This window comes from Aulonocara stuartgranti (assembly GCF_965226115.1).
Source record: "Aulonocara stuartgranti genome assembly, chromosome: 5".
In the NCBI taxonomy this organism is placed as follows: Eukaryota; Metazoa; Chordata; class Actinopteri; order Cichliformes; family Cichlidae; genus Aulonocara; species Aulonocara stuartgranti.
This window is the reverse complement of record NC_138943.1, coordinates 7058514-7070925: the sequence shown is the minus strand read 5'-3', so window position 1 is coordinate 7070925 and position 12412 is coordinate 7058514. Positions and strand designations below refer to the sequence as shown.

Here is a 12412-nt window from a genome sequence, read left to right as displayed (position 1 = left end):
ACGTGCTTGTGATTCAACATGCATCAATTTCTTTTTTTTACTTTTAGCTTCGGCTAATCTGTAAATTCCTTTCATCCTTGATGTTTATAAGGTTTGTGGTGCAATAATACACCCCTACAAACACAAACAGCTCTGCCCTGGTGCTGTATGCAACTCTGCTAGGCTGTAACCCAGCTATGTAATAAAGGCTTTAAATCAGCACCTTGGACAGTACTACACAGCCCTGAGAGAAGGAGGGAGAGCAGCAGCATCGCTGAGGGACAGCAGTCAGCAACAGCCTCTGACATTCCTACTGTAATGGGGCAAAAGGGCCCCGATATCAAGAACTGTCCTGCATAGCACTGATGACTAAACAGAGTTATTCACGTTGTTCAACAGCTAGCTTAGCAGGGCTATGATTCAGATGAAAAGGATGGATTTTTGTGTGTGCGCGTGTTCGTGTGTGTGAATGAGGCCCTATCCTGAGAGATGCTGCCTACAGCAAAGTGACAAAAAGGTAGAGATAGGGGTGAGTGACAGGCAGAAACAGAGATGCGCTGAGACTAAGTGATGGGAGACATTTATCCAACTCTGCACGAGTCTCCAAATTATATATCTCTCTATGCTCATACAGTTTTTACAGGGCTCCATGTAGTCATGTGAAAAAATCTAAGTACATCTCATGATTCAGTAGCTTGTGGAACCACATTTAGAAGGAATAACGTGAAGTAATCATTTTCTGTATGACTTTATGACTCTCTCATGTCATTGTGAAGGAATTTTGGCCTAATCCTCTTTACAACATTGACTTAGTTCATTGAGATTTGTGGACCTTCAGTTAGGCACAGCTCTGCTGAGGTTCTGCCCCAGCATTTTATTCATGTTGAAATCTGGACTTTGACTGGGAATTACAACACCTTGATTATGCTTCTTTTTTTCTAGGTAATTCTGATTTGTTGGTGCTCTTGGGATCAGTGCCCTCTTACATGATCCACATTTGATCAGAGAAATCAAATTCAAAACAGGTATACATAGTTCATGGTTATCTCAGTGACTGCAAACTCTCCAAGTTCTGTGGCTGCAAAACAAGCCCAAACATTCACCTCTTAACCACCATGCTTGACAGTTGTTATGAGGTGATTGGTCCTATAATACCAATAATATTTTTAGAGAGAAGAGACTTTCTTCTGGCAACTCTTCCAAACATCCATACTTGAGATGTAGCCTTTAGATAATTTGCTGTTTCTGTGAGCATTATAGAGTCTGACCTTGTGGGGAATTTAGTGGGACATCCACTCCTGGTCTGGAGTATTAAGGTGTGTGTTAACGCAATGACACAAACTCCCAATACCTCAGCTTTTATAGAGATGGTTACACTTGGTGATGATCATTTGATTAGCAGCAGTTGCCTGCTACTTATCCTCCTGGATGCAGGACTTTCTGCACTCTTTTATCCTTTTAAAGGACTGCAAAGAGTCCTGTGAAAACTACTGTTTTGACTGTGCATTTCATAGTATTTTATCTATGTATGGCTAGAGAGTTGATGAGCAATGACACACTCACTCAATTAGCATGTTCTCAACATGAACATTAACACACGCATGCACATACAGATATCTAATTCTGACAGTAAATTCACAGTGCTTTAAGCTTTGAGTGCACGGTAGCAGTATTCTCAAGTAATCATATGCTGTTAACACTTATGCATGTGCTGTTATGTGGTTTCACATCATGCTTGGTAAACTGCCCTTGATGGTTTCAATTTGTCACACATAAAAATGGGGTCATGCTTCAAACTGGCCACTAACCTCTTACAACTGCTGCCCATGTCTCTTAGCGCAACACTGTAATCCCCCCCCACCAAAAAAAAAAAAAAAAAAAAGAAAAACACAAGATGCCCGCATTAAGTTAAATATTCATGTTCCCAGCACTGGTCTATTTTTATCATTAAGCCCTCACAGGTAGGAGAAGAAGCATAGTGACTGTTCTCTCATCCGCAACCTGTCTCTCCAGTGCATCCCTTAGAGCCCAGGACTGACAACAACAGGGAGATTTGTGCATAATGCAGAATGAGAGAGATGAAAGAGTGAGGACACAGCTGAGACAAATATAGAGAGCAAAAGGGGAAAAAGAGGGCAGCAAAGGAAAAAGCCGAGGCTTGAGAGAGAGATGTGTGCAGAGCTACAATAATCTGTAACATTTCGCAGACAGAAAGGAGGAGTGCTGTTGGTTTGCAGGTTTTACATAGGCAACAGCAGAATTATCCTCACTTTGAGTAATGAAAAATAAACTGAGGTTACCCGGGACTTAAACCGAATGCATGATTTAATACTCTTCTGAAAGGTGCAACGCTTGTCACGGGCACTTAGAAGAACAGGTTTATTTTTCGCCAGGGCCCGAGAAGCTATGCGCTCTCTGGTGAACAGAGCACTCACCACACAGCTCAATGCACAAACCAGCAACCTACAGGTTCTCTCTTGAAAGCCTGCAGAGACTGAGGACCTGGCTGAGCCATGGGGATTTGATGGAAGGTTGATTTTGACAGCTGGGGGTGATGGGATTAGCAGCAATGGTGGCTTGGTATCAGTAATTGTGTATGTTTGTGTGCACATGTGTGTGCATGTGTCTGTGTGTGCACCGCCTGTCTAAAGAGATGCCATATGTGATGGGAATATTTATGTTGCCATGAAGAATGAATGAATGATTGTACGGCTGCAACACAAAATGCTAGGTACTGTTAGTCCATGTGTGTATGCTTATTTGTGCGGGAGTTTGTGTGAATATTAGTAAAAAAAAAAAGAAAAATGTGTGCATGTGCTGGACAAAGCTGTAATACACACCATCATCGTACGGAGTGAACCCATTACTATTCCTGTCACAACAGCCTTGCAGTAAGAGCAGCAGTAGAAAAGGCATCCAGGCCGTCCACCGTACGATGTTGTAACGCACCTTGCATGTGCATGTTGTGTGATCTGCAAAGTATTTGCTGTAGATATATTTATTCTCCATCTGCTTGGTTGCGTGGGCAGATGTACATTATATGCATGTCTTGCATTGTCATGTGAATGCCCCCATTTACACGTATCTGCTCGTGGGTTTGTGTCACAGCATGACACATCCCATCACTCACCCTGGCTTTGCGCTCCCCCGTCCCCCTCCTCTGTGTCGGTCAGATTGTTAAGCATCCTGGCTCCTCTACGGTGCTCTTCTGCTGCGGAGCGATGTCACCGATCAAGCTATCGGCAGCTCTCCCCGCGCTCCACGCACTGTGATACAGCCACAGAAATTGCAGGGAAGCAGCGTGGAAAATCTGCAAGCCAGGTCCTCTTCACTCCTCTCCGCTCCTTGCTGCCAGTAGGATGCACGAAGAGAGAAAGGAGAAGAGAGAGAAGGATTTTTTTCCTTTGTAGATCCTCCTCTTGACGTCTCTTCTCCGCTGCCTTGTAAGCGTGACTCTCTCGCTCTCTCTCTGTTGCTCACTCTCTCTCTTTCTCTCAGGAGGAGGAGGAGGGAAGAGGGAAGCTGCAGGAGTTTGGTGGATGATGGAACGCCTCAGAGCTGCACGCTTGTTCTCCGTCCTTCCTTTCCTTCTCTCTCTCTCTTTTTCCTGCCTTTGTCACTTCTGATGTCAGTCTCACCCTATCTTAAAATACTGACTATTCCCGGCTCAGATGATGTTGCTCAGTCATTTTAGCCGCCAAACTGGTTGCATAGTAAAGCAGTAGTATGATTTCTTCCATATCCATCTCCCCCCTCGCCTCTCTTTTCACATCGCACCCATGAGACAGAGAGATAGTAGCCTTGTTTTCTGTCCACACAAGAGTATTACGCATTGGATTCTCCTACTTTCAGCTTTGTAATAAGCCGCCACACTCTCTCCCTACTTCAGTGTCACATGCAAATAGATGCTCCATTTCCTACAAGGGATGAGCAAGCTCTATCAAAATCATCTGTGTGCAGTTATGCTATGTACAAAGGGTAATTTTCGCTGAAGCACATACATAGTTTCAGCAACTCTTATATGTGCACAAGAGCATACACATTCCTCCCTATCTGCTCTGCACAAATGCAGCTAAAAAGGGCATTTTTCCTTTTAGATTTTTTTCTTTTATTTCTCTCAGTGGAGAGATGCTTGGTTCCAGCTGAGAGAACCTGCATGTCGTATGGTGGCTGCAGAGCACTGAAGCCTCACTGTCAATTAAACCAGTCTCATTTTGATCCATGCAGATTTATTTTGATCTGGTACACGCTGTACTTTGAGCAGAAATGTGTGTAGTAGGAAGACACACTGTATGTGTGTGTGTGTGTGTGTGTGTGTGTGTGTGTGTGTGTGTGTGTGTGCGCGTGCTTCTTTGTGTGTTCCAGTGGTTGTGATTCTACACTAGAGATATGAAAGCAATTAATCTTGGTTTTAGTCATAGTAGCGCTGATGCACAGAATGGATTTCAACAAAAAGAGAAGGAGAAAAAAATACAACTGCATGCTCAGCTTCAATGAATAAATTTATTACCAATGTCTAGAACAAAACTGGTATTGTCAAGGTACAATTACCTTGACACAGAAGCAATACCTTGAAGCTTGACAATAAATTGCATCACCGAGTTCGGTGTACAGATACATTTCTCTGTTTTTGATCATTACTACATCGTAGCCAGGAGTTTGTAACAACAGGAGACCTTCACAAAATTAAATTATAATACCAATGGAAGTAAAACCTTTACAGAAACCTTCAGGTGATTCAGGAGTGTCCTCAATGACTTGCTCATCTCTACTTCATTTACACTCAAACAGATTTATTAAGTAATTGCTCAAAGAATGTGGTCCATGTGCATGAAATTTTTATTTTCTTTGATTTTTCAAGTGAATGATGAGGCAGAGGTTTTCTAGGTTTTTTTAAAGGGAGTGGAAGTAACTCATGGATTATTAACGACAGGGGCATTTTTTTTAATGTAATAATGATACTTTGCCAATGTGGGTACATGACATGACATGAACACTGATCCCACTGCATCCACAATCCAGGTAAAGAACTCCAGTTCATGCATGTCTGCTATATGGAAATGTATTGTGGGACTATACTCCTGTAGACATCCAAATATCCTGTCCTGCAACACTTAACTGGTGGCCCATCATTTAGTCAGCAGCAACTGGCCATTACAGCTGTCTGGATGGATAGTTAACTTAATTTTGTGTTGTAGTTACCAAACATTTGTTAAATTACAGCAATGTCAGCAATCGAGTTTAATGTCTACTTAAGAATTGGATTTTTTATTATTAAGGCCAATATGGGGACACATATGGCAAATTATCATAAGCTATACACACTGTGGTATTTGGCTGTGGTGCGCTCTATATTAATATGATGCTGTATCCACAACCACAAAACAAATTGATAATATTTATCCAATCTTAGAAGTGATCCTGAAGTTTCCATAGATCTCCACCAAGACCCCATCCAGAACCTCATTCTACCCTTTACCAGCCATTAAGCTCTACACACACTGGAAGTGATTCACAGAAACATGGGAGCCATAGGAAGCAAATAAAATTTGGCATCTCCAAGCAACTATGAGCAAAATAAATGTTAGTATCATGACATGGGCAGGAAGCTAGTGGAGATAAGGAGATAAACTTTTCTCAACTTGCAGAAGCGCAATTGAGGAACTACTAATGAGAGTGCAGGACACCTAGTAGAAAACACACTGGAGGGATACCTAGACAACCAGAGCCTTGAAAGCAACCAACTGTTAGCTTTAAATCGGTACATGACAAGCGAATCACTTACAGTGTGGATGCCACTTTAGTACTTTTGAATGGACACCATCTTACCTGTTGAGAAAAGTAAAGAAAGCAACCATTACATAAGGATCATAATCTGTTACCACTAAGTCTTTGAACTCCAGAAAAGCAAAGCTGTGGCTTTCAGCTTTGTGCAGTTCTTTTCAAGAAATGCATTTCCTTGTGAGATCCTTGATTACTGTGTGTTAAATAGAGTCAATGGTTAACAAAACAGTCTACTTGACAAATGAGGTAAGGCACACCACACAGTGCTCCTACATTATCACAAAACATACTTGACTCTATAGCACCTATCCAGTGCACCCTTTTTGATGTCAGGTGGTCTGTTTAAGCTGTCACTGCTCAGTTCATGCCACAGCTCCAGTCTAAATAAACCAGGCCGAAGTGCTTCACTACTGCAGCTGTTTACATGCAATATTTAATCAGCCCAAACTAGCACCATCAAGTAGACTCATAAATGGGACAGTGTGGTGAGGTTATGAAAAGATATTACTAATCTACCTCTGTGCAGCTTTACAAGTCACCTGGGCAAAATTCACTGCATTAACTCACACACTGATGTTCGTGTTGGCTGACTGAAGCAAAAACATATTTGCATCAAATCAGCTGATGCTGTCAAACAGTCTGCCAAATCTCTGTAATATTTTTGATCGGGCAACAAAGTAGACATTCAGCCAACTGTAAATTTGAGTAATTCGTTGTTTTACATCACTGATGGATGTAATACTTTGTTTGCCAACACTGACCTTGAAATGGAGCTCCTCTAAATAAATTTGTATTGCAGGCTCAAATGCACTAAACCAGTTACCGGCACCTTGCAGTCAAATGACTGCAAGTGCTCAGGTCCTGTGGCTGCGAAATAAGCTCAAACTACCACCCCTTCACTACCGTGCTTGACAGGTGGCTTGTGGTGTTTTTGCCGATTTGCTGTTTGCTTTTTGCCAAGTGTGGCGCTGTGCATTAAATGCACAGTTTGTCCAAAGGACATTGTTCCAGAAGACTTTCGGTTTGTTCAGATGCAGGTTTGAAAACCTAAGCTATGCTTCCATGTTCTTTTTAAAGAGAAAAGGCTTTCTCCTACTTCCAAACAACACTTACAGGTCTTTTTCTAATTATACTGTCATGAACTTGCATGCATTCAACACCTAACTAAGGCCTGTAGTGTCTGAGATGTAGCCTTTGGGGCTTTTTGTTCAATTTCTCTGAGCATTTATTGGTTTGTCCTAGGGTAGAATTTGCTGGGATGCTCACTCAGAGAGAAGAGAAGCAAACTGCCTATACTTCCACTTTGATAGAGATGGTCACACTTGCTGACAATTCATTAATCAAGCAAAACATGGCTGCTACTTAATTGCTGTGGAAGCATTAAGGGTGTACTTATATTTCCAAAAGAATAAAGAAATTGGTATCATCCATCCATCCATCCATCTGCTTCCGCTTATCTGGGGCTGGGTCGTGGGGCAACAGCCTAAGCAGAGACGCCCAGACCTCCTTCTCCCCAGCCACCTCCTCCAGCTTGTGCGGGTGAACACCAAGACATTCCCAGGCCAGCCGAGAGATACAATCTCTCCAATGTGTCCTGAGTATGCCCCGGAGCCTCCTTCTGGAGAGGCCAGCCACCCTTTGGAGGAAGCTCATTTTCGCGGCTTGTATCCGCAATCTCTCTCTTTTGGTCACTACCCACAGCTCGTGACCAAAGGTGAGGGCAGGGACATAGATTGACCGGTAAATAGAGATCTTCGCTTTTACACTCAGCTTCTCTTCACCACAAAAGACCGATACAGCTTCCGCTCCCTTCTGCAGTCACTCGTGAACAAGAAACCGAGATACTTAAACTCCTCCACTTTGGCCAAGAACTCGTTGCTGAGCCAGAGTGGGCATGCCACCCTTTTCAGGCTGAGGACCATGGCCTCAGATAGGGCTGTGCGATATGACCAAAATCTCATATCCCGATATAAGAATTCTATCGTACCAATAACGATATAAATCACAAAAATGTAACATTTTCTGTAAATTCTGTGAATCTCGGGCAGCTCGACTTGCGGGAAGTGTTTCCAGCTGCGCGTCGTGTAGCTGGAGTCGAGTGTTTTAACCGATGCATGAAACTATACATTTTTAGACATAAGTTGTAAAGGCCGCCGTTTTCTTTGTGAGTATTTATTACACGGCGTGCTGCGGGGAACAGCCTGTTCTAACGTTTGAGTCTACGGTTTATTTTTTAGCACCTGGTGGCTCTTTTTCACTTCTCATCCGTAAATAATCTGCTCTTTCACGTGATTCAGTTTATTTTGAAAAGTCTCAACAGGATCTTGAGCTTTATTGTGAAAAGTTTATGTGAAACATAAACAAGCGGACACGCGACGCTGTTACCGTCGTTGTTGGTAACCACAACGCATAAAAACAGGCGCTTGTCCGTAGTGTGGTTATATAAAATATAAGAGAAAGAGAGAACTTTAAGAAATTAATATAGCCACTACAGTGACCATCAAAACGATGAAAAAATATTGCCGTAAACAGTTTATTTTGCGACACCACGAAACAAACGATAGCGTAAAATGAAACGATAGACGTTTTTATATCGTCATCCGATATATATCGTTATATCGAACAGCCCAAGCCTCAGATTTGGAGGTGCTGATTCTTATTCCCACCACTTCACATTCGGCTACGAACCGTTCCAGTGTGAGACTTTCCCAGGGAGGCTGAGGCGCGTGATCCCCCTACAGTTGGAACACACCCTCCGGTCCCCCTTCTTAAAGATGCCAAATCAGAGGTACCGCCCCTGATCTCCACGCAACATTGCAGAGGCATGTCAACCAAGATAGCCCTACAACATCCAGAGCCTTCAGAAGCCCAGGGCGGACCTTTTCCACCCACACCAAGGAATTGTTTAACTGCCTCAGTGACCTCGTCCCCAGCGAAACCAAAGTCTCATTGATGGAATTCAAATTTCCTGCGGGCACTATTCTGTGCATGTACTGCTGATTCACTCAGCCACCTAAAAACACAATCTTAAACAGCATGGCTTGCTGACAGCTTAACAGTATTTTGTCTACAAACAGGGCCTTTTATTGGATTAGCACAAACCCATACAACAATCAGACACTGCCAAAAGGAGCTCTTTAGGTATTATATGGAAGGTGCACTCAGTGAGGAACAGAGCAATACTGAGTGGATCAAAAACTACGTTACCTAAATTTGTGAGCCTTCCTCTGGGTTCTTGTGAATGTGAGGGAGTGTAAAAATTCACAAGAGCTGTGGGCATTGCAGGAAACCATCAACGTTGTAAAAAACATAAAACAAGACTCTGCAGCATCTGCGAGGTTGTGGGCAGTTCAGTAGTGTGGAAAGAAGGTGAGGGAAAATTGACAAATAAAAGGCTTTTACGCCTCTATGCAGATGTACGGTATCAGTCATACATTTTCTGAAATTGTACTTGTTGTCTGTGCCTGATTACATGCATGTGAGATAGAAATGTGTAAATTCAATTGTGTGTATCTGCAATTTTGTTTCCCGGAGAAGCACTGCTGCTAATTAATTACCTTTAAAATGTAAATTTAGCCATTCTGTTTCAAAAAATCCTTTAAAAATTTGTTATTTCAAAGGGTTCAAATTAAATTATCAGTCTTTTTATGTCTTTTTTTTATGTGTATCTTAAATAGATCTTTACTAAGGTCCATTCTGCTCAGAAGCCTACTAATAAAGCGGGGTAGCACATACTCAAAATATGTTTGATGATGACAGGCCATTGTCAAAAGAAATTCAATTATATTTCCAAGCAGGGTTTCTGGCACAGTGACATTGTGTCAACAACAACAACAACAACAACAAAAAAAAAGTGGAATGGATGGAAAGGAGAGGAGTGAAAGCTTGAGGTGACTAGAAGAGCACAGACCTCTAAAAAATTTAAGGAGCAAATGAAAGACAAAGGAAACATATTACGCCTGGGAATAAAAATACTTGCTCTCTGCACTAAGATTTAGAATTAGAGTACTGTACAAAGGTCTCGAGCCCCATGATGTAGAGATTTATTGAAATGTGCACAAATAAATCGAAATAGAGTCTATAAAACAGAAATAGAGTTTGTACTGTTCTAACAAGCTTGAAAGTCAATATTTTAAGTACGACCACCCTTATTCTTCAACACTGCCTCAGCTCTCTAGTTTTCAGGAATACTTCTCCACTGAAAACTCTTCTTTGCATATTGGCTGCTTTTTGTTCCCTCAATATGTTTTACAGAGGGCTACAGCCACTCACTACATTACATCTGTTACCACTGATTTTCAATCCAGTTGTTGTATAATTTAGAATACCTCAGCCTTTCCTTCCCATTTACGTTCAATAAGAGAGGCTTTTTGACAGGCACCCTTCTACTTCCAAATAGGGCTGGGTATCGTCACTGATTTCTAGAATCGATTCGATTCCGATTCACAAGGTCCCGAATCGATTCGATCCACGATTCGATTCAATTTGATTCGATTTGAATCTGCGAAATTTTGACAGTCAGAAATATTATAATTCAGATCAGTAGATTTACATATTTTTGTATCTATAAAAGGAAGCTGACTCATGCAAGACTTTATCAAAGGTGTAAGCATCACAGCAGATGCCTTTGTGTAAAAGTAGCTGAAGACAAAACACAGAAAAACATGAAGGTGATTTTCCTGTCCTGGGATTTTATAAAAATATTCTGCGGCAGATCAAAAACAAAAGAAAACCATTAATCAACACATGAACATTACCTCTGAAGTTACAGCGGTTTTATTAGAGACACAGCTGAGCGTTTTACATTTTGCAGTATTTTAAAAAGTTTAAATTTGTTCAGTATTGAACTGATGGGGAACATTTGAACGGCAGAAATTAGGTTTTCTTTTCGGAAGTAAGTAAAAGAAAAAAAAACAGCGGCCGACAGCGCTGTAAACAACGGTAGACTTGTGCATAATAAGCAAGCGAATAATGCAGAAAACAGATTTTTAGACGGGAAACTGTTCTTGAAGTACAGAGAGAGAGAGCGAGAGAGAGAGCTGTGCATGAAGTGTGATTTTATTGTGGTAGAAGCAAAACAGTAAAAGTCAGAGGGAATTCATGACAATTTTTATGTGAAGCGTAGTTTGGATCTTCTTTTGCTGATGGTTCAGTCAATATTGTTTGGAGAGAGATAAAACTAACAGCTTTAGAATCAACGCAAAAAGGGTGTAAACACAAAGCGCGGACCCGCCAAAACATCAGAATCAGCGAGCTGTCGGCTTTCAGCGACCGTGTCCGTGCTGTCAGGTGAGAAAGGCGACATCTCACTGATTCTGAACTTCTTTGTGCAGAAGCCGTGTACCTGCTCTCATTTACTGTCTTAGTTGTTTGGTGGTTGTTGAAATTTTGTAAGGTTTCACCTGAGATTCTGGCGTTTCGGGCAAAATAAATTTATATTAAAAAATCGATTCAGGATTTTAATGAATCGATTTCACGTTATCCAAGCCAGAATGGATTTTAATTGATAAATCGATTATAAAAACCGACCCCTACTTCCAAATCACCTTGTTGGTGTAAAAATATTGTTATGTGCCTCTCATCCTGTGTCATCTCTGGCATTTTTTGTAGGGTTAGCTAAAGAATTTGGAACAATTAATGCATTTTTGCAACAGGTTGCTAATAACAAAATGACTAAAGGTACAATTTAAAATTGGTTTGAAGCTTTAAGTGTAGGCAAAACACTGGTTTATCTTTTAAGCAAGGTGCCTGTTTTATGCTTCAATCTAGACATCTTTCGATTAGTAAGAAATAACACCAGCACTGTCACAATACTTTTTGCAGATTATAAAACCTCTTTTGCAGTTACCGTAAATTACCAAGTTTCTTTTTGATACTACTCTTATGCCTGTATAGTTTATTCTATAAAAAGCTACAGTCTACAGAATGTAAACCTAAGCTTAACTACAAACAAAGTTTGCAAAATATGTCCAATGTCTTAAAGAACGTTATTTTGCAAGAGGCATGTGGAAGACAATATGCTGGTCAGGTGTGACTTTCTGTCTCCACCCATACAAAAATTTTAATTTTGCTAAATCACATTAGGCAATGAGTTCCCCTTTGCATTAGTGTTTTGAAAGGGATTTTTTTTTTATATTATATCTGCAGTCTGGCAACAAGGTTGTCTGATTCCTTTTCAAATTTCATTACTCTGTGTTGTATCACAGAATACAACACACAGGACTAGAGCTGTTTTGTCTGATTCTTATACCTATACGCATGCAACATATATGAAACAAGATGCAAGTGGAAAATTTCAAAGTCAAATGTAGTCAAATGAATTCTTTCACTGCAAATAAATACATGAAGAGAGCATTTAAGGCTACGTTCACACTGCAGGTCTTAATGCTCAATTCCAATTTTTTGATTAAATCCAATTTTTTTGTCTGGTTGTTCACACTACAAATAAAATGTGACAGCAAATGCGCTCTAGTGTGAACGGTTCACGGCCCTCAAAGCGCCTCGCATGCGCAAAAGAAGACGTCACACACAACGCGCTCTGTTTACGGAAGTAAAAATGGCGGCTACAGAGCTAGTAGGTGTTGTTTCAGCAGTCTATCAATTTCTGCACAGTCATAACTGACAGAATTTTGACAAATTAATTAGAGAA

General features: G+C 41.1%; 1 protein-coding gene across 4 annotated transcripts in view; it reads right to left on the bottom strand.

The window, feature by feature from the left end:
* slc12a5a (solute carrier family 12 member 5a) overlaps window positions 1-12412 on the bottom strand; it is a 201448-nt gene that overhangs the window by 112796 nt on the left and 76240 nt on the right. Inside the window, exon 1 of one of the 4 annotated variants that reach the window (XM_082533201.1) lies at window positions 3110-3655. The exons of 2 other annotated variants lie outside the window; for them this stretch is intronic. In XM_082533201.1, coding sequence (XP_082389327.1) covers window positions 3110-3164 — 55 coding nt within the window. In that variant the 5' untranslated portion in view covers window positions 3165-3655. Of the gene's footprint in view, window positions 1-3109; window positions 3656-12412 lie in introns of those variants that run through there. One more of the 4 variants, XM_082533202.1, reaches the window with a different exon arrangement.